Below are 23003 nucleotides of genomic sequence, written 5' to 3' on the forward strand. Positions count from 1 at the left end.
TTTGAAGTTACCATATGTACATAATGTAATATATAATTCATTGAAAGAAAGTGAAAGTGAAGTCACTCAGTCGTGTCCGACTCTTTGTGACCCCGTGGACGACTCTTTGCGACCCTATGGACTGTAGCCCACCAGGCTCCTCCGTCCATGGGATTCTCCAGGCAAGAATACTGCAGTGGGTTGCCATTTCCTTCTCCAGGGGATCTTCCTGACCCAGGGATCAAACGCAGGTCTCCCGTACCACAGGCAGATGCTTTAACGCTTTATATAATTCATTATATAAGTATAAAAAAAGAGATCCCTGGTAGCTCAGATGGTAAAGAATCTGCCTGCAATGCAGGAGACCTGGATTCAATTCCTGAGTCAGGAAGATTCCCTAGAGAAGGGAATGGCAAACCACTCTAGTATTCTTGCCTGGAAAATCCCATGAACAGAGAAGCCTGGCAGGCTACAATCCATGGGGTCACAAAAAGTTGGACACAACTGAGCAACTAACACTTTCACTCACTTCTGTGTAAGTCGTCAGATAGTTTTATTTTTTCTTTAGCAAAACATTTTGTTTTCATCTGCTCAGTGAAGTAGATATTTGGAGGTAAATCAGATGTAAAGTTCTTTTTCTGCTGGGTTTGTTTGTTTTTGGAAGTTTTTTTTTGTTGTTTCGAAGCTGTAAGAAAAACTAGCATTCTAGATAAGTATACAAGATCTGCATACTGAAGAATATACATCTCTGAATTTTTATTCTAACAATAATTCAGGTTTGGGATTAAAGGTGCTGCTTATTTAAGAAATAAAGATGGTTTGGTGATCTCATGTGGCCCAGATGGCCATTCTGAATGGAAACCAGGATCCCTTCAACGCTTTCAAAACAAAATCACCTCTACCACAACAGGAGGGGAATCTGTTACGTTCCATTTGTTTGACCATGTAACAGTAAGTCTGTATTTACATTAAGCATTGCTTTCCATGCAACAAGCAAAGAATGTGACTTAGTAATATGCATTTTCTCCTCTATGATAGGTGAGAATATCTGTACAGACCTCACGTTGCCATTCTGATACAATACGGCTTGAAATAATAAGCAGTAAACCACACATGACACCAGATACAGAACTTTTTCAGCAGAGTCCCCTCTTGCTAAAGAGTGATTTAGTGAAAGAAGTAACTAGATCTGTGGAGGAGGCTCAGCTTGCTCAAGAAGTTGAAGTAAACATCACTGAAGATTATCAAAAATACTGCCAAACAAAGGGAAGAAGCCTGTACACACTTTTAGAGGAGATAAGAGACCTAGCTCTCCTGGATGTTTCCAACAGTTATGGCATGTGAAACTCTTCTGACTTCATTAAAGGAGAACTTTGTCTAATGTGAATGTTTTACCTTCTTTTAAACATCAAGGTAAAATTTTCTGTGCCCTTCAGTGCCACCCAATCCCTGATTGGCAGGGGGGGGGGGGTCGAAATTGGGTAGATATTTCACATATTTGTGAAATGTTTTCTTATCACTAAGTTGCATTAAAGTTCAATTAGGTCATTAAGGAAAGTGGTTTTTCAGAGATACTGGATCACTGAATCCTGGCTCTGCAAAACAGGTTGCCAGTCTTTCTAATAAACCCAGAATTGACTTTTGGCTAGCTTGTCTCAAATCAGTTCTTTTATTGCATTAATTTTCCAGTAATTTCTACACTGGGCCATTTGGGTCACAGGTCCCTCTGACATCTGCCAGATTCACTTTTCAGTTTCCTTCAGATAGTAAGACTCAGTCCTGTCCATGTGTCCACTTTAAAACCCTTGACTTTATATTTGACTCAGTCTCCCCTGCTGTCCCCAGCACCAGTTGGGGTTGGGGCATAGGGAGTGGGATGGGATGCACAGGGTAAGGTCTGTTCTCTCACACCTCCCTTCCATCCTCTCACTGAGCTGAGTACTCCTCACATGAGTTGCCCAGGCCTTGCCCCTGCTGGAGACTTACTACTTAGCACCATCACTCTGCCAGCCTACCCCTCTCCCCAGAAGCAACCTTCCCATGTCCTAGTCTGTAAAGACTAGCTTTGCCTTGCCCTCTCCCTCGTGGGAATCTCCTAAGAACCAGACAAACCTTTAAAACTTGATTCTCAACATAGTACTGTTTGTAATTACCCCTCCACCAAGTTGATAAACTGAGGCTGGAAGAACTCCAATTAGGTCTTCCCACCAAATGCCTCACACTTCACCCTCATATCCGCCATTCCCAAATCTCTTATTTCCTAGATTTTCATTTCTATATTATTGCACATGTTCTTCCCAATCCTTGGCATCTCCACCAACGCAAGATCTCCTGTGAATCCTCCTGAGGTGCTCATGATACTTTGCAAGTTTCTCTCCAACTAACTAGTCAGTAAGGTACCAACCTTCCCTGGTGGTTCAGTGGTAAAGAATCTGCCTGCCAATACAGAAGATACGGGTTTGATCCCTGGTCTGAGAAGATCCTCTGGAGAAGGAAATGGTAATCCACTACAGGACTGCCTGGAGAACCCCATGGACAGAGGAGCCTGGTGTGCCACAGTCCATGGGGTCACAAGGAGTTGGATACAACTTAGTGACTGAACAACAACAAAAAGGTACCAAGGAGCATCTGAACTTCCCTAGGACCTATGTGGCAACCCACTCCAGTGTTCTTGCCTGGAGAATCCCAGGGACGGCGGAGCCTAGTGGGCTGCGTCTATGGGGTCACACAGAGTCGGACACGACTGAAGTGACTTAGCAGCAGGACCTATGCAGGCCAGTCAATACATCAGCTTTTCACTGACCCTCTGAAAGTATTAAAGTGACTTCTCAAAAGACATGTAAACACATACATAACAAGTGTAAACATTTTACCATAAGTATATAGTGTAGCACTAAAGAGCAGGAAGAAACTTTTATAAAGCCTCTAGGGATACTTTGTGAGATTTTTATTTAAAAAAGAACATTAGTATTTATTATACATATGTACATCTTAAAACACCACCCAATTTAGTAAAACAGAGCAGTCAATGGAACACAAGCAGCAAAAGCTACTTATTAACTACCAATCATTTTTACAAGGTCATACTTAAATACAAATAAACACTAAGGAGAAAAATAGACAACAAAAGTTAATAAGAAGCAAGTATAATTATAAATAAGGCTTCCCCAGTGGCTCAGCACTAAAGAATCCACCTGTAATACAGGAGACACTGGAGATGCAGGTTTGATCCCTGGGTCGACATCCCCTGGAGGAGGAAATGGCAACCCACTCCAGTGATTCCTGCCTGGAAAATCCTATGGACAGAAGAACCTGATGGGCTACAATCCAGGGGGTCACAGTCAGACACAACTGAGCAATTGATCACATAGCATAATTAAAATAATACCAGATTTTAAACAAGAATCTGAAAATTTCACTATATAAAGATTTTCATTCAAAGCAGACAAAATGCACTGCAGAGTCATCTCAAATTTGGAAGACAGCAACTTAATAGATTTTCTCAGTTGAGGCCTATCCAACTTAAGGCTTCATCTAGAAATGTTCCTGAAGTAACTACTGTACATTTTAAAAGGATTGGTCCAGTTGCGTTTTCTCGACTTTTAATTCCTCCTCTTCATTTACAGTACTGGCAGCACCATCATTATGTGGACTGTCTAGAAGGTCTTTGTTAAACTCATTTGATTCTTCCTCCTTTTGCTCCTTACCTGTACTACCCTCTTCAGGTGGCTGTGTGCTGGGTGTGTTCACCAACAAGTCTGCGAGAGAAACCATTATTACTCATTATAAGCACTGGATCCAATCTTACCTAGTACAAACTTCTTCACGAGTCTAAATCAATAAAAATGAAATCTATGATCATTTTAATGTTAATTATGATTCCTTTCTTCCAAATAAAGTCATTTCTATACATGTATTATTATAAAATCCATTAAAAATGCAAGTCGAACTCAAACTTTTGAATCATAGCCAAATGCAACTGTTCCCATTCAAAAATTATAATTACTAGATAGGTTTTTTAAAGTCAAATGTTCTTATGAGATATATAAGTGATCTATAATAAAAAATATTTAAGATACTCATTTCTACTCAGAAAATTTTAAAGTCATATATTATAAATAGAAGATGTGCCTTAAAATACTTATTGCCAAGTAAACTTTGATAATGACAGCAAGAAGAACTGCCATCAACAACAGTTCTATCTTTATGTATTTTTCACAAAGTAGTATAAAACATCCATTTGTTAGGTTAAAAATTAAATTCATTCTAACTGGGAAAAAACTGATAATACCACTGAATAACTTTCACTTGAGAATTTCATTATTTTGGCTGAAACTTGTTTTATAACATGGTATCTTCACTACTATAATTCTTATTTTCCCACTTCAAAAGGAAAAACTGGATTGGAAACTGACAAAGATAAATGTGATTATGTGTGCTTTATTCAAAAGCAATTTGCAATTATTTTTTAAATACAGCTTTACCAAACCTGATTATCCAGTTTCCAAACCCACAGTCTGTTTTAAATCAGCAAACTTTAAGGCAGTTTTAAAAGAGATAAGGGAGTCAATAAGAAAGCAAATATGACAGCTCACAACAGAAGTGACACAATGCAATAAAAAGCATTTTGGGACCTATTCATGTCACAGCAAATGGCTCTAAAGTCCTCAATGGGTGTAGAGTATTTTATATGTTTAGGGAATAACAAAGCAATTAATATTTTAATTATGATCATTAAGATAAAATTATATGTCACATGCTTTAGGGAGTCAGGGAAGAATATGTTTTTGAAAGATCCAGAATCAATTTTAAGTGACTATTAGAATAACTTTTTAACAGATGTTCAGCTACCCAGAAAACTATCTTGAACTTGTATTCTTTGTGGATTCCAACTAGGTCTCTCACTCACTCTCTCTCTCAAATATACATAAATTTAATATACTACACCATATTTTTCTCTTCTTCGAGTTATTTTATTTGGAGGAATAGCAAAGAAGTTAAAATTTCTAACATGCCCTTGATATATGAATGGTAGCACATAAAATGCAGCATAAAATTTACCATTTCCTAGGGACTGACTGTTACTCAGTAGCTTTGCCTGTCTTCTTTCCAAGGCCAGTTGTTTATTTCTCTCAATTCTTTGTTGTTCTTCTTCTGTTAGGCTTCTACTTGACTCAGAAGCAAACTCTACACTTTCATATGAGTTTGTCAGAAACGGATCTAATTCGGTAGCAGTTACATCATGGCCATTATTTTCCTCTACTTCATCTGCAGTAGAAGGGAAAAAGTGTATCTGTAGTGTTAAACTAGTTAGAAAAAGAGTTTCTGCAGCTATTGACTGAAAACCAATTCAAAACAAGGTACCAGATGTGAAGAAACAATTTGTGAGGTATGAGAATGTCAGATGCTTGACATGCTTGACTCAAACAAGTAGAAGGAATATTTAAAGTTATTTTAAGTCCAATGGGATACTAGTTTAAAAATATGCATTAACAGAGAGCAAAACTTCCTAGTTGCTAATAAAAGAATCCAAGGCATAGCCTTGTTTTACATTAAAAACATTTTACTAGCTTGCTACATTGTTTGTATGATACACAGTAATTATTTTATATAGGCTATTTTTTTTTTCATTTATTTTTATTAGTTGGAGGCTAATTACTTTACAATATTGTAGTGGGTTTTGTCATACAGGCTGGATGCATGAGACAAGTGCTCGGGCCTGGTGCACTGGGAAGATATATAGGCTATTTTTATATAGAGTAAAACCAAGACACAAAGTGAAACTTATTTCCAAGCTAATTTTTTAATTAAGTCCTCTCTACATTATTAGTCTTAATAAATTCTTAAAGCCCTGTATACCAGTTACTCAAAGTAGGATGTTCCTAAAATGACCCACAGGGGTATGAAAAGTAAATACCAAATTTTCCCTTTATACTTCATTTAAGAATTAAGAAAAATTTATATTTCTTCTTCTAACTTAAATTTAGAAGAAGAATTGGCAGTGACAACCTATCACTTATCCTAAGCTACCTTCAAGGCAGGGTGGAGTCGAGTCCTCATTTTTTAAATTCAGCATATTATGACATATAGCTGATATTCTGATGACCCAGTTAAGCAAACTGACATACTATCTATTTTAACCAAAACAACCCTAACAAAATGCACAAGTGGTAACTTTAAAAGGTTTTTGCAAAATAACAGAACATCTGTAGGTAGAAGATAACAGAAATATAAGCAAGAAGAAGATGGCAAAGCTGACACTTCATCTTCTTTGTATCATTCACATTATGGAGTTAAAAAAAAAAAAGATAATTCATCAGATCTGACAAGTGGGGAAAAAAATTCGTATCACCAAGACAACCATTAGAAATATGAATTTACACATACATTTACTCTCCTTTCCTTGGGGGGGGGTGGATATATATATACATACTATATATATATATACATTGTACAGTGTTGATGTTATTTAGTCACTATGTCCAACTCTTTTGTGGCCCCATGGACCATGGCTCACCAGACTCCTCTGTCCATGGGATTTCCCAAGCAAGAACAGTGGTGTGGGTCGCCATTTCCTTCTCCCAACCCATGTCTCCTGCACTGGCAGGCAGATTCTTTACCACTGAGCTGCCAAGGAAGCCCATGAGCACGCTGTACGAAGTTCAAAGCGTCCAATGCATAAGCTAACTAACCCCGTAGGGTGTGCTGTGGGATTCAGTCTAATAACCAATTCCTGTCACAGATCAAATCCCACGCCAACATCTCATACCATAAATTCTTACCAAATAATTAAGCCTTGGATTATTTAAATCACAATCTTTTACACTTTTAAAAGCAATTTCTAAATAACTTTTGGGTATTCTATATGGAGCCTGTATTTTCTACTACATCTATTAAAAATTTTAAAAACAAAAAGTAAACATGTATGGAGCCATCGCACAGAAAATCTGATAACTATACAGACCCTGTCGGCAGGAACCATATGTTTTGATGTATGTGACTGCCTATGGTTGCACTGTACAACTAACAAATGCAATCAATACAAGGAACAGTCACAAAGGTCTAAATAAAGTCGTATACACAAGATCTGTACTCTTGTGTGAAATGTGAAAGTAGTTCAACATCAAATTATTCTAATTTCCCAGAACCACTTTTTTATAATGGGCATGTATATGAACACTGTATCTTTTCATATATTTTTATTAACAAGCACTACAAAAGATCAATGGGTCATACCAACAGTTCACAAAAACTCATGCTCTTTGTGAACATGTAAAGATATTTTTACATCTCTTAATGGCATACCACTGTGTATTCTACATGTATCAAGGCATCTTAATTCATTCCTATTTACTAAACTGTAATTATATACTCAAAATAGACTAAGAACTCAGTCCTGTAACACTGCCGACCCCAACTAGATCCATTTGTAAAAGCAAACTTTATCAAGTACATAAACTTATATTCTTACCATTATTGCTAACAAAATCTTCATGTAAAATAGGGAGATCAAGTCGAATTCGTTTTAAACAGGTCTGAAAATAAAAGACATTTTTTACATTTTCACTTAGATTTGGGAGAAAGTGGTCACTGATTTTATTCTTAGCTTCAAAAAAAGTTGCTCAAGTAACTACTATTAACTCTTCTCCTCTCTACTAAGACTGCAAAATGAAGACCCCAAAGAGCTACTTAGCCTCAACTAAATATATCCTTATACAATTTAGCATTGTGAATGATATTCATAATAATCTCAACACCTACCTGAACTTCCTTTTTATTTCCCAGATATTCAACTCTGTCAATAAAATCTTCAAATTTCAGTTTAGGAAATAGTCTATGTGCCCAGTGCTCCATGTGTCTGATTAGGGTCTTCAAGTCCTCAGCCTGGTACATAAAAATAAAAGTGCTAAATAGAAGATTCATTCTCACAAGTGACCTTGTCAGCATATTTCAGAATTGAACAGTAGTACCAAAGTCACTGGTGTCCTTTTATATCTATAAGGTTAATAAACTTTTAGAAGAAACTTTAAGAAGAAAAGTATGTATTAAGGGCTTAGAGGATTGCAGTAGGTTTAAAACCTGCAGTAGGCTTTAAAAATCAGAGGGAAAAAGAAACCTAGTATGAAAACTTAATAAAAGTTAAAAGATAATCACATGTGTCTTTTCAGGACTATAAAGTAATACTTGAAAGTAAATTTAATAAAATATGACAAGGTTATCTTTTAGAAATAACTATACAAACTGAGAGGACCCTAAAAATCTGATACAGAGAAGAAAGCACTGAGAATCAGCTCTGTGAAAATATACTCAGAAATTCCAAGGGCAAAGTACTGAAGACTAGTAAGACAAGTGCAAACATTCTCAGACCACAATACCTCTCTACATTTGAAACTTCAATTTAACATTAAAAAAAAATTTTAATGAAAAACAAAGTTTAATAAACCACAGTAATAAATGAAAAAAGCTCCAAATTCCTGGTTTTAACTATAAATTTTTTTTTTCTTACAGAATTTTAAAATAGGAGAGTAGTTAAAAGCTCTGGATCAGACTGCATAGATTCAAATCTAAATTCTACCACTTAACAGCTATGTGACTTTCAACAAATCACAGGTAAAATCTGTGTAATTTTTCTTCATGAATAAAATGAGATTATACACACTTCATAGGGTTGTTAGAAGAATTAAGTAATACTGGAAAAGTGCCTGACACAAAGCAAGCCCGCAAATGTCCACTATTATTGTGATGGTGGTATTTGAACCATAAGAAGCTCATGGTTAAAACAATCAACTCTACCAATAACTCAATATGTAATACTGAGAAATAATGTCTTATCATTCTCATTCTGATAAAGATAAAAGTTCTTTTAAAGACTCAACCACCTATGACCATCTTCCAGTTGTTGATCAGCCACCTCACAATGTCATGTTAGACCCAAGGGACAGAGAAGAGACAAACCTAAATACAGTGTAAAGTCCCAAATCATACCTGGAAAAAAGGCATCAGTGATGCAACTTTGTGAGAACACAGTAAGAATTTTCAAAGGCAAAGTATAGGAGACTAGACAAACTCAGAGTCCACCCTCACCCAGTGAAGGAATACAAAATATTTACTCTTCATATAAGTTTATTTATCTTAACAAAGTACTTATGAAAATGATGAAGATGTCACAAATTCAAAGCACCAGTTTATCATTACTACCTGAAAATTTCAATAAGAGCAATGAATTAACTGAGCTGGGCAATTTTAAAATATCTTGACTTAGTTTTAGTTTTGTGGCAAAACAGAACACAGGCTTATATTCTTCCTTATTGTCCACTGAAACTAAGAAAATGTAATACAGGCTTTTCAGCCTCCTAGGTTTAAAATTTGGGGATTAATTTTTACTTTTGTACCTCCCAATCACCTCCAAGTATTATATGTTGTTCATCCCCCTGCTATTATTAATATCCGATCTAGGCTATTTCACTTCGTTCCCCTGGGAGTGAAATAGCCTCTGAATAGTTGGCCTCTGGTCACTTCCCTCTTTCCAACTCTCCAAATGCCACACCAAAATCATGCTCATGTTGTATTAATTCCTCTAGCTGGTCCATGAAACAAAAGCCAAGGGTCTGCTCTTAACCACTGGCGGTGGAAGTTTAAAACTAAAACTCAGTTTCCTTCACTACATAATGGGACCAACACCTACCCCAGATGTTGATAATTTAAGAACATATCTGAAAATCCTTCATAAATTATTACAAAGCTCTACAAAGATATCATCTGCAAAAAAATTATATCTACATTCTACATGATGCAAAGGAAATTTTTAAATGTTCACTTGTGCAGAGATTGACAGTTCCTAAATGTCTTCAATGTCCTTTCCACATATCAGTTTCTAAAGATATGATGATGAATGACAGGATCTGTGAAACATTCTAAGATTCCTGAGAACATGATAATGGGCACACAGTCTTACCAATATTTTAAGAAACAAAGGTCTAAAATACAAATCAGACATTTCTTACCTCATGACCTTTACCTTTGAATTTTGCCTTCTCAAACATATGCCTTAATGCTGGGAGCCCTCTCTCTGAAATTAATCTGTAAACAGAAGTATTTTTAAATTTCAAGCTTTCTAAAGCCATCAAGGCCAAAGCAAGACCATAAGAAAAAAAATGTTATCTGTTAAACTGAAAAAAATGCCTTTAGAAATATCTGATTCCAAAATCATCCCAACCAAAAGCTTGTAACATAAGAGGGAAAAGATGATGGAAAGACAAGTAGAAGTGTTTAAGGAAACAGTAAATGTACCTCTCAGCATTCAGCTTGGGTATATTCCTTTTAACGGTTCTCTTCGGAGATACGGGAACAGACGCTCCTCTCCCCGACTCTGGTGAAACATACCAAGACTTAATATTACTTATTTAAGCCTCACTTATAAAATGTGTCATTTTGTAAGCTGACAGAGGGATAGCTGAACATGGACACCACTTTGGTGTCATGGACCTTCTTCAGGTTCAGCGCCTTCACCATCTTCTCTCTCTGGAGAGGCTGGAGGTGGGAACGGAGGAAAAGTTTCATCTTCTATATGCTCATAATCTGGTACGTCAATCAAGCCATTTTCCTGTGGTTCTAGCATCTTTTCCTCTGGGAGAGAAAAGTAAAATGTTTATTCATCCAAGCAGTTTTTCTATTGCACAGTTAAGTTCCACTTGCAGCAAAATGCATGTTGTTCAGTCAGTTAAAGAAATTTTCAAACTCACACATCGTGAAACAAAGTGGAGAATATAACAGTTACAGCAAAAAGAACCTAAGTTAGAAACTGGAAGAAATGAGTTCTAATGGACAGCCTACCACTAAATAACTATGGGTTTGAGCAAAACATTTTACCTTAACTGTTGAGTTTCCCCATTATAAAATGATTTTAACTTTTCAGAGGGTTTCAAACTGTGGTCCAAATGGGGTAAAACAGGCAGGGTATGAGAACCTCACTTCCACTCCAACCAGAGCTTTTTAAAATTATTACTGGGAATTCCCGGGTGCTTCAGTGGTTATGGCTCTGTGCTCTCACTACCGGGGGCCTGGGTTCAATCCCTGCCCTGGGAACTAAGATCCCATAAGCTGCGCAGTGGGGCCAAAAAAGGAAAAAATAAAAATACTGTTTACATATTGGCTTTCTAGTAAAGTTTCCTTTGAAATGGAAATAATTTCTTGATTGGTAACTTGAAAGAATGCTTTTCATACCATCTCACTTGCCCTCTCAGAAACATCTGACACTTTTGATCAGTTCCTTTTGCTGGAAAAGTATTTTTGTTGACTTCTGAAACACAGTACTCACCTGGTTTTCCTCCCTTCCTGGACATGCCTCCTAAATTTCTGAGAATTTATCTTCCTCTAACCTGGTTAATAAGTATCCAAGATTTCATCCTAGGCCCTCTTCACTCTGTTATGCACATGACTCTAATTTATAGATGACTCACTAATTTTTTATTTCTACACAAGCATCAAATCTGAGCCCTAAATCCCGACTTCTCATTCTACAGCTCTAAAATTTTTCAAAGGCATCTATAACTTAACATGTATAAAAGCAATCTTCTAAATTTTCCCCATTCAGTAAATGACACCAATCCAGCTACACAAGTCAGAAACCTGCAAGTCACCCTTAATACTTCATTCCCCTATCCTACTTACCCTGTCCATTTACCTCCAGATTATTCCTTGAGCCTGCCATTTCTCTCTCCACAACTACTTCCTAACATTTATTGGATTATTCCATTACTCCTATTCATTTTGCCCTTTCACTCCATTCTTCCTATTGCAGCTTAACTAACCTTTGGAAACATCAAGCTAATCACATCACCACCAGGCTTAAACACTTCAACTTTCTGCTGCTCTTAGGATAATGACAGAACTCTAAGGCTCTGCAGGGTTTAGCACCTTCCTACTTCTCTACAGACTTCACACCATTCTCTATACTTTGTCTATCCCTCAGACCTTTACAAAGGCTCTTCTCTAACTCCCCATCCCTTTCAGATCTCAACTGTCAAATCAGAAAAATCTTCCCCGATTTTCCTAAATTAAATCCTCTATAATAAGCATTCAAACTGTCAAGTAGTAGTTTCATAGCACTATGCAGACCCAATATTAGGTTCGATTTGTCTCATTATTTGATAAATGTTTGTCTCCCATAGGAGACTGTAGTTCTAAAAGGGCAATGACAAGGTGGGTCTTTGTTCTCCTCTACTGTATCCCCAAAACTGATAAACAGCTGGTGTTGGAGAAACAGTTCTTGATCTTGGCCCTCCCAATTTGAACTAGCAGAAACCCCGGGCAGCTCTACAGCCCCAAAGGAGAGCACACCTCCCAACACCTACTTCAAATATGGCCAAGAGGGAAATGGACAGGGAAGGGACTCCTGGAGGGCAAGGCTGGAACCCTGGAGGAAGAGAACAAAGTGTTGGTCCCAGAGAGGAGAACTGAAGTGACAATTGACCTTTCTCATTTCACTGCCAGAACAAGTAGCCCAAGAATCCTTGCTATCCAAATCCATGTTTTTCCCTGAATTCAGATATTGAGAGTTACTCTTACCGAGTTCAGGTCATGGGTGGTGTAATGCTTTATCCCAATCTATCAGATTCCTGAGTTTTGGATAGCAAACAGGAGAGTTCATGAAAGAAAGATATCTCAGAAAGTTATCTGAATCTGTTCAGTTCCTGAGTATGGACAGGGAGAGTTCAGATGGCAATGATACTTGACCCTTGCAATTTCCACCTAGCAGGGTTAATAACTGCGATGGACCACTAAAAAACAAAAATAATGAAAAACAATTGTTGATGGAGGAATGAAGAATTTCACAATTTCCCCGAAACTGTAAAACTACTAGAGCCAGATGATTTCCAAAGTCTCTCCAATTCTAAATTTCCAAGACAAGTACATAAAAACAAAACCAAGTTATCAACCATAGATTTTCAAAACTGGAAAGGCAGTTAAATGTTAATACTGAAGTTTCTTTGGTTTTTAAGTAAAAATAGAAGATATATTTTTCATTTTCATCAAGAACATTATTGAACAACGTATTCCCTGTTGTTCCACTACCTTCTGCCATTTTTAAGGCAAGTTTGTAATTCCATCTTCTCAAAACTTTTTATCTTTTTGAGGAAAGAACAGTTCCAGGTGCCTTTTACAGTCTTCCAGAGAATGGAGATTTTTTTTCCATTAAGAGAATTTTGTACAGACCAAAACTAATGGAAATCCAAAGGTGCAATGCCTGATGGATGAATCAGAACTTCCCAGCCAAGCTGTAATAGTTTTTGCCTGATTATCAAAGAAATATGATACCAGAGAAACAAACAACCCAATCAAAAAGTGGGCAAAAGACCTAAACAGACATTTCTCCAAAGAAGACATACAGATAGCTAATAAAAAGATGAAAAAATGCTCAACATCGCTCATTATTAGAGAAATGAAAATCAAAACTACAATGAGGGAGAAGGCAATGGCACCCCACTCCAGTACTCTTGCCTGGAAAATCCCATGGACGGAGGAGCCTGGTAGGCTGCAGTCCACGGGGTCGCTAAGAGTGGGACAACTGAGCGACTTCACTTTCAAGTACTGGAGAAGGAAATGGCAACCCACTCCAGCATTCTTGCGTGGAGAATCCCAGGGACCAGGCAGCCTGGTGGGCTGCCGTCTATGGGGGAAAAAAAAAAAAAAACTACAATGTGGTATCACCTCACACCAGTCAGAATGGCCCTCATCAAAAAACCCACAAACAATAAACACTGGAGAGGGTGTGGAGAAAAGGGAACCCTCTTGCTCTACTGGTGGAAAAGTAAACTGATACAGCCACTTTGGAAAATATGATTCCCAAAAAAACTGGGAGCAGAACTGACATACAACCCAGCAACCCCACTATTTGGCATATACTCTGAGGAAATCAAAACTGAAAAAGGCACATGTACTCCAATGTCCCCTGCAGCACTATTTCCAAGAACTGGGACATGGAAGTAACCTAGATGTCCATCAACAGATGAACGGATAAAAGAAATAGTGATACATATATACAATGGAATATTATTCAGCCATTAAAAGGGACACATCTGAGTCAGTTCTAATGAAGTGGATGTATCTAGAGCCTATTATACACAGGGAAGTGAGAAACAGGAAAACAAATATAGTATATTAATGCATATATATATAGAATCTAGAAAGATGGCAGTAATGTACCTATCTGCAGGGCAGCAATGGAGATGCAGACATAGAGACAAAACTTATGGACAAGGAGGGGGGCAGGAAGGAGAAGGTGGGATGAATTGAGAGAGAAACATGGAAACATATATACTACCATATGTAAAATAGATAACCAACAGGTTATTTGTTTTATGACTCAGAGAACTCAAACTGGGGCTCTGCAACATCCTAGAGGGGTGGGAAGTGAGAGGGAGGCTCAAGAGGGAGGGGACATACGTACACCTATGGCTGATCATGTTAATGTATGGAAGAGGCCAACAAATATTGTGAAGCAATTACCTTTCAATTAAAAATAAATGAATTTTAAATAAATAAATATTTTTAAAAGAAAAGAAACATGTGGTTTTCTGGTGACAAATTCCAGACGCTTTTTGTTAAGTGCTTTCAGCTGGTCTAACATGGAAACTGGCAGATTTCATTTTCTTGAGCTCCAAAATCACTGTGGATTGTGACTGCAGGCATGAAACTGAAAGACACTTGCTCCCTGGAAGAAAAACTATGACAAACCTAGACAGAGTATTAAAAAACAGAGACATCACTTTGCCAACAAAAGTCTATATAGTCAAAGCTATGGTTTTTCCAGCCTTCAGGTTCGGACATGAGAGTTCGACCATAAAGAAGGCTGAGCACCAAAGAATTGATGCTTTTGAACTGCGGTGCCGGAGAAGATTCTTGAGAGTCCCTTGGACTGCAAGGTGGTCAAACCAGTCAATTCTAAAGGAATTTACCCTGAATATTCATTGGATGGACTGATGGTGAAACTAATAATTTGGCCATGTGATGCAAAGAGCCAACTCCTTGGAAAAGACCCTGATGCTGGGAAAGATTGAGGGCAAGAGGACAAGGGGCAACAAAGGATGAAACGTCTGGATGGCATCACTGACTCAATGGACATAAGTTTGAGCAAACTCGGGGAGATACCGAAGGACAGGGAAGCTGGTCAAGCAGCAGTCCATGATGTCGCAAAGAGTAAGACAACACTTAGCTAATGAACAAATTGGGACCAGTATTTGTTGGAATCAATCCTTTGGTTTTCCAGAAAGAGCTTCTAAAAGACGACTTCCTTTCAATCTCACCATATACACAACATCACCTTCTTTGGATGAAGACAGGCCTTTGGTGTGGTTGATGGTTAACTTCCCTTACCCCAGGATCTCTTCCATTCCACATTATTGTAGTGTATCCATTTTTAATCTCCCATAACAAATTGTTTTAAAAATGGAAGTTTTTTGTTACATTTAAGTAAAGAATTGCATGCAAAAATAAGGTCAAGAAGGCTTTTTCCACTTAACTTATGTGGAACCCAAACATCAAAGCGATGTACATAACCAAGCTGGTGCAAATTATTTTCAATGCTTGATCTGGATATCTTGAATATGTCAGCTATCTCCCATGTAGTATAACATTGATTGTTCTCAATGTCTCGATTTATTCACTGGTCTACCAGACCATGGAGCATCATACAGCGAGAAATCTCCAGCATGAAACTTTGTAAATCACTTTTAACACTTTTGCTCAGTCACAGTACCTTCTCCATATACTGTACAAATCTTTTTTGAGTTTCAGTTGCATTTTTACCTTTCTTAAAATAATAAAGGATAATATGCCAAAAATGCTTTTTTCTTCCATCTTCAATATTAAAATGGCCACACAAAAATTCACCAATTTTGATTTTTTTTAACGCATGCTGATATGACAGCTGTCACAATACAATGTAACAAATTTGTTTTCAATGAAGTTAAACACAACTAAGTGCTATTAGAGCCATTATACAAAAAAAAAAAAAAAAAAAAAAAACCACCTTTTGGCAAACCTAAAATAATCCAGTTTCGTATCACCAAAAAGTATACTTAGCCCCATTCTGGTTAAGCCTCCTGGGAAGAAATGTGGTTCACATCTTTGAGGCCAAAAGGGAGCTATGAATGAGGTAACAAGGCACAAACTATAGTAAGTATAACTTAGTCGAGCCTGGAGTGGGACTTGTCAGTAAACTGGTAGTGAGTATGACAGTTCCTTGCATAGCCTCTTTTTAGATACTGATGAAGCTCTCTTCACGTCCTCCTCTAGGCCTCAGAATCGCAGAGGAGTGAAGGTAACAAAGAAATTTAACATACAAATTCGTTCCCACAGTCTTTGGTGTCCAACGTCCAACTTTTAAGTTATCAAAACAGAAGACCTTGTCGCCAGAAGTCCTACCAGACTGACTCCATCTTTGCTACCCAGGCTCAAAACCACAAAACTTCCCATCCTATTCCTCTTCTCCAACCTCCCCTCTTCCGTGCTTGTCTATCCTCTCTTTCAACCGTATTCATTCAACATTCACAGGACGCCTCCTACGTTTAGAAATCGCGGTACAGAAGCTGGAAATGTAAAAGATGTATCTGACATACGCTCCTTTCCACTAAAAGGTTTGGTTTAGAGAGTGGCAGACCCCAACGTAAACGAAGTAAAAAAAGCGGCAGCTCTGGCCCCCACCGACCTCCTCTCTGCACAGGTCGTGGCCGGTCAGGCCTCCCTTCCCTGCAGCCCTAATCAGTCCACGTCCGTCTAAGTCATGTCCGCCTGCTTCCTCTCTCCCTCCTTGCTACTGCCCAGCATGCCCGCTCCCCCGCCTGACTATCTCGACCGTCTCTTCCCTCCGTAATTTCACTCGACCCTCGGCCCGCTCTCACCTCGCTCGGGCCGCAGCCGCCAACAGCGCAGACTTCCGCGCGGCGGAAATAAACCGCGTTTCCCTCGAACTCTCGCGAGAAGACTCCTTGGCGTTCGGCGCCAAATCTGCGCGCGCCCTGGGCGGTGCCTACCAGACCCACCTCCGCCAGGTCCCGCCCACCCATGTCTACCCCACCTTTCGCAGGTCCAGCCCATCGCATTACTGACCTCCTCATCGCATCCGCCTTCCTGAATTCCTCTGAGAAGTTTAACCTCCTTGCTCGTGTGATGTTCGTGTTGCTTATGCTCTATGCACTTTAGACTGTGGAAATAGATCTCAGGTTTTTTAGAAACTGGACTGTGGATGAAATATAAAGGATAGCTGCAAACAGAATTTTGTAAGACGCTACCAATTCTTCAGATTTACTATCAGAATTCCTTGAACATGAATTCTCAGGTGGTTCAGTGGTAAGGAAGCCGCCTACCACGGGATCCCTTGGAGGAGGAAATAACAACCCACTCCCCTATTCTTGCCTGGAAAATCCCATGGACAGAGGAGCCTACCTGGCTGGCTACAGTCTATAGGGTGGCAAAGAGTAGAACCCCACTGAGGCACTGAGCATGCACCATGTGAATATAACTACCACAGTTGTAAGGCATTGACGTATTAATGTCTGACCTTTTTCACGTGGGAGAAAAACTAGGAATACATTTTCCTTAGCAATTGCACCAGACATGTTAAAAAAAAAAATAGTTTTCACATAGGCCATGTCATTAAAACTTTTAGAATTGTTTGGTGTTTTTAAAAGTGAATAGTGTTGAAAACACATGAGGCCATCAGTTAGAGGCAGCTGCAGATGGAATTGGAAACTCTGGCTTCAGTGTGGTCAGGCTTCTCCAGTATTACCTCAATGAGCAGGGAGACCTTGTCTACATGCTGGAGAAGCTTGACCCTGTGGAACAACAGACCTGCTCAGCCCATCCTGCGCGGTTCTCCCCAGACAAGTACTTTGACACCACAGAACGATCAAGGAACACTTCAGGACTTACCTGGTGGTCCAGTGTCTAAGACTCCATGCTCCCATGTCAGAGGGCCCAGGGTTCGATTCCTGGTTGGGGAACTAGATCCCACATGCTGCAACTAAGACTTGGTGCCGTCAAATAAATATTAAAAAAAGAAAAGAAAAAGATAAGAAACACTCATCAGACTTCACTGGTGGTTTAGTGTTAAGAATCCACCTTGCAATGGAGAGGACTTGTATTTGATCCCTGGTAGGGGAACTAACTTATATGCAGAGTACATCATGAGAAACGCTGGGCTGGAAGAAGCACAAGCTGGAATCAAGATTGCCAGGAGAAATATCAATAACCTCAGATATGCAGATGACACCACCCTTATGACGTGGTGAAAAGAAAGTGAAGAGGAACTAAAAAGCCTCTTGATGAAAGTAAAAGAGGAGAGTGAAAAAGTTGGCTTAGAGCTTAACATTCAGAAAACTAAGATCATGGCATCTGGTCCCATCACCTCATGGGAAATAGATGAGGAGACAGTGGAAACAGTGTCAGACTTTATTTTGGGGGGCTCCAAAATCACTGCAGATGGTGACTGCAGCCATGAAGTTAAAAGACACTTACTCCTTGGAAGGAAAGTTATGACCAACCTAGACAGCATATTAAAAAGCAGAGACATTACTTTGCCAACAAAGGTCCATCTGGTGACGGCTATGGTTTTTCCAGTGGTCATATATGGATGTGAGAGTTGGACTGTGAAGAAAGCTGAGCACTGAAAAATTGATGCTTTTGAAGTGTGGTGTTGGAGAAGAGTCTTGAGAGTCCCTTGGACTGCAAGGAGATCCAACCAGTCCATCCTAAAGGAGATTAATCCTTGGTGTTCATTGGAAGGACTGATGCTGAAGTTGAAACTCCAGTACTTTGGCCACCTCATGTGAAGAGTTGACTCATTAGAAAAGACCCTGATGCTGGGAGGGATTGGGGGCAGGAGGAGAAGGGGACGACAGAGGATGAGATGACTAGATGGCATCACCGACTCGATGGGCATGAGTTTGAGTAAACTCTGGGAGTTGGTGATGGACAGAGAGGCCTGGCGTGCTGCGATTCATGGAGTAGCAAAGAGTCAGACAGGACTGAGCGACTGAACTGAACTGAACTGAGGGGAACTAAGATCCCACATGCAAGTAAGCCTGAGCACCGCAACTAATGAAGCCGACCATCACAAGAGAGTCCTTGCTCCACAACGAAAGATCTCACATGCCGCAACTAAGACCCAATGCAGCCAAATAAATACATAAAAAAGAAATGCTTCAAGGTGCTCAAGACCCAGCAACCACATCCTATCCTCTGAGGATCTATTAAAATTTCATGTCTCTTCAGCTGCCTACTGGCCTTCAAGAGACTTTCTGAAACCAAACTCTCCAATCTGGGAGCCCTGAAGCCTTTCTATGACCCTTGCAGTCTCATCATGCTTATTTTGAGACGTCATGGTAGCATCCCCTTTTAAAGAGAAGATGTTTGAAAAAAAAAAATAAAGAGAAGATGTTTGAATCTTCTTTTCATACTTTGAATCATTCCCAGGTTATTAAAATGATTTGAAAGAGCTAGGGAAAAAATGAAGTGTTAAAGAAAAAATAGACTATTAAAGAACAAAGATTGAGTATAGGGTGTAAAAGTTTTTCTGGCAAGCTGGGAACCTAGTCCAGAGGTGAGGTTTGAAAGAAGAGAAATGAGAAAAATATTTTAAAACTGAAAGACCATGAACTATTTCTAAACCACATTTAAAAAGCCAAGTCTCTATGTCTTATCAATTGACTGGTGTTATTTGGGCTTATCACTTAGGTGTGTCCTAGAGTGGCTGATAGTAGTGGTCTGCTGTGTACTTGAGGACTCCAGTTCAAGACTGCGGCATCAACTTGCCCCTGTCATGTACATAACATGCCCAAGTTGGGATCGTATCACCCAGTCAGGTCTTCATCAGCATGAATAATCAAGGTGACCGGCCCAGGGATTATTAATTAGGATTTGGCCAGCTACAAATAACAGGAGAGGAAAGGCTAAAATAAATGAAATAAACTAAAATAACAATAAAGAAGGTAGAAAGTTTGTCTCTCATGTACAAGAAGTTGGGAGTTAGTAAGTTCGCTGTTGGTATGATGCTCCATGGTGTCAGGAAACTGGTATCCTATCTTCTTGCTTTACCACAAGAGTAAGTTCAAGTTCTCATCATCTGGAATGGCTTCTACAGCTCCAACTGCATTCCAATCAGCGGGGGGGAGGAAAGAGAGAAGGGCATGACTCAACATTTCTAAGAACATTTCCCAGAAGTTGCATACAACAGTTGTGGTTACATCCAGAACGTAAACCCATGGCCACACACAGCTGCGAAAGAAACTGGGAATATAGTCTTTATTCTCGGTGACCACGGCCCAGTAAAAACTCAGGGTTTCTATTACTGTGGAAGAAGGGGTGAAAAGATGTTGGGGGGAAATTAGTAGACTGCCACAAATAAGAAAATAGAAAAAAATAAGCTAATGCTTTTATTTTGTAAATCTGGAAAATTAGAGTGTTTCCAAAAATATTAAGAATATAAATAGCTAGTACTTTCACAATAAGGCATGTAAGCAATTTCAGCACAAGAAACTTATTACATCATTGTATTAGACCTTTGGGAATCTTTCCTGGACTTTATGGCTTCCCTGGTGACTCAGATGGCAAAGAATCTGCCTGCAATGTGGGAGACTTATATTTTATCCCTGGGTTGGGAACATCCCCTGGAAAAGGGAATGGCTACCCACTCCAGTATTCTTGCCCGGAAAATTCCATGGACAGAGGAACGACTAACACATTCATTCACATCATCCTCAAAACATAACATCAGCTGCACCAAGAACTAAAAGTCTGACCACCATCAGATCACTTTACTGCTTTGTTTGCTCCTTTGTAAGACGAAAGGTATAGATTAGCTGATTCCAAAGGTATTGTTTTAATGGAAGATACTGAAGAGTAATAAATTAATAGGTATTTATTGAGTGTTATGTGTTTTAGGTAGTAAGCCAAATTGGTAAGATAACCTTCAAACCATACTTTCTAAGTTTGGCAGCGAAAAACTCATCTTCCCAGGGTCCCACACAATTAGATATATCTTGAGTACCCCAGCTCCGCAACTAAATAGGCTTCAGGTCAGAATAGGGTGAAGTGAAGATGGAGGCACTGCTTGCAGTCCATTATGGGGAAAAAAAAAGAAACCAGCTTCCAAGGGCAGCGAGGCTACAGGTGCTAGTAGGCACATGTCCAGTGTCAGTGGCGAGAGTTCAAGTCCGCTTTTGCCCAGTGGTGGCACCAGTAGAGTCTGCACTAGAGTAGGAGAACAGCACAGGTTTGACATCAGCCTGTCAGCTGACAAACCCCATTTCCTGACCACTCAGAGACTCCAGGAGCCATCCGTATCCTTTAATAAACTTCTTTTCTGTTTAAACTACTAATAATGAGCCAGACTTCAAAAGTATGTAAACCATAAACTTCCAGATGTTCAAGTTGGATTTAGAAAAGGCAGAGGAACCAGAGATCAAATTACCAACATCTGTTGGATCGTTGAAAAAGCAAGAGAGTTCCAGAAAAACATCTACTTCTGCTTTATTGACTACGCCAAAGACTTTGATTGTGTGAATCACAACAAACTGTGGAAAATTCTTCAAGAGATGGGAATACCAGACCACCTGACCTGCCTCCTGAGGAATCTGTATGCAGGTCAAGAGGCAACAGTTAGAACTGGACATGGAACAACAGACTGGTTCCAAATAGGAAAAGGAGTATGTCAAGGCTGTACAGTGTCACCCTGCTTATTTAATTTATATGCAGAGGACATCATGAGAAATGCTGGGCTGGATGAAGCACAAGCTGGAATCAAGATTGGTACGAGAAATATCAATAACCTCAGATATGCAAATGACACCACCCTTATGGCAGAAAGCAAAGAAGAACTAAAGAGCCTCTTGATGAAAGTGAAAGAGGAGAGTGAGAAAGCTGGCTTAAAACTCAACATTCAGAAAACTAAGATCATGGCATCTGGTCCCATCACTTCATAACAAATAGATGGGGAAACAATGGAAACAGTGACAAATTTTATTTTGGGGGGGCTCCAAAACCACTGCAGATGGTGACTGCAGCCATGAAATTAGAAGACACTTGCTCCTTGGAAGAAAAGTTATGACTAACCTAGACAGCTTGTTAAAAAGCAGAGACATTACTTTGCCAACAAAGTCTATCTAGTCAAAGCTATGGTTTTCCCAGTAGTCATGTATGGATGTGAGAGTTGGACCATAAAGAAAGCTGAGTGCCAAAGAATTGATGCTTTTGAACTGTGGTGTTGGAGAAGAGTCTTGAGAGTCTCTTGCACAGCAGAAAGATCCAACCAGTCCATCCTAAAGGAAATCCGTCCTCAATATTTATTGGAAGGACTTGTGCTGAAGCTGAAACTCCAATACTTTGGCCACCTGATGCGAAGAACTGACTCATTTGAAAAGACCCTGATGCTGGGAAAGATGGAAGGTGGGAGGACAAGGGGACGAGAGGATGAGGTGGCTGGATGGTATCACTGACTTGATGGAAATGAGTTTGTGTAAGCTCCAGGAGTTGGTGATGGACAGGGAAGCCTAGCTTCCTGCAGTCCATGGGGTTGTAAAGAGTCAGACACGACTGAGCTACTGAACTGAACTGAGACCAGATTCTGTTATTTGCAGTGAAGACTCCTAACATACATGGACCGATTATAAATGATAGAAGACACAATGTGGTTAAATGTTGATTTGCTTAATCCAAAAGTTAAGTGCTAAATAAATATGAACAAGAGCTGGAGAAGTTGATGAAGACTTCTGGAAAGATCTGAAATTTGACCAGAATCTTGGAATTAGGTAGGATTTGGATAGATGTATGGGAAGGTGCCACCAAATAAGAGAAATAACAGAAGCACAAAAAATGTTGAAAAGAGAGTGTTAGTCACTCAGTGTTGTCTGACTCTTTGCGACCGCATGGACGATAGACCCCCAGGCTCCTCTGTCCATGGAATTCTCCAGGCAAGACTACTGGAGTGGATTGCCATTTCCTTCTCCATGGTATCTTCCCGGCCCAGG

At 39.3% G+C, this 23003-nt stretch overlaps 2 protein-coding genes and 1 non-coding gene across 5 annotated transcripts in view; 1 reads left to right on the forward strand and 2 right to left on the reverse strand.

Moving 5' to 3' along the window:
• DIS3L (DIS3 like exosome 3'-5' exoribonuclease) overlaps positions 1–1358 on the forward strand; it is a 32466-nt gene extending 31108 nt beyond the window's left edge. For both annotated transcript variants that reach the window (XM_065941765.1, XM_065941766.1), the window contains exons 16-17: positions 756–930; positions 1018–1358. In XM_065941765.1, coding sequence (XP_065797837.1) covers positions 756–930; positions 1018–1323 — 481 coding nt within the window. In that variant the 3' untranslated portion in view covers positions 1324–1358. The remainder of the gene's footprint in view (positions 1–755; positions 931–1017) is intronic.
• A 1553-nt stretch (positions 1359–2911) lies between these two features.
• TIPIN (TIMELESS interacting protein) lies at positions 2912–16951 on the reverse strand. 2 transcript variants are annotated; one of them, XM_065941767.1, is made up of 8 exons: positions 16881–16951; positions 10465–10605; positions 10270–10348; positions 9984–10059; positions 7741–7863; positions 7451–7514; positions 5041–5247; positions 2912–3737 (listed from the first exon to the last, which is right to left on the reverse strand). In XM_065941767.1, exons 2-8 carry the CDS (start codon positions 10595–10597, stop codon positions 3547–3549), a joined length of 873 nt encoding a protein of 290 aa, XP_065797839.1. In that variant the 5' UTR covers positions 10598–10605; positions 16881–16951; the 3' UTR covers positions 2912–3546. The 2 variants fall into 2 exon arrangements, with proteins under 2 accessions (XP_065797839.1, XP_065797840.1); XM_065941768.1 differs by lacking the exon at positions 16881–16951 and adding an exon at positions 12547–12737.
• LOC136172794 (small Cajal body-specific RNA 14) lies at positions 6900–7035 on the reverse strand. Its single transcript, XR_010664130.1, has one exon. It is a non-coding gene; the product is annotated as a small Cajal body-specific RNA 14 (non-coding RNA).
• Positions 16952–23003: the final 6052 nt, after the last annotated feature.

The sequence above is a fragment of the Muntiacus reevesi genome, chromosome 7, assembly GCF_963930625.1.
Source record: "Muntiacus reevesi chromosome 7, mMunRee1.1, whole genome shotgun sequence".
In the NCBI taxonomy this organism is placed as follows: domain Eukaryota; kingdom Metazoa; phylum Chordata; class Mammalia; order Artiodactyla; family Cervidae; genus Muntiacus; species Muntiacus reevesi.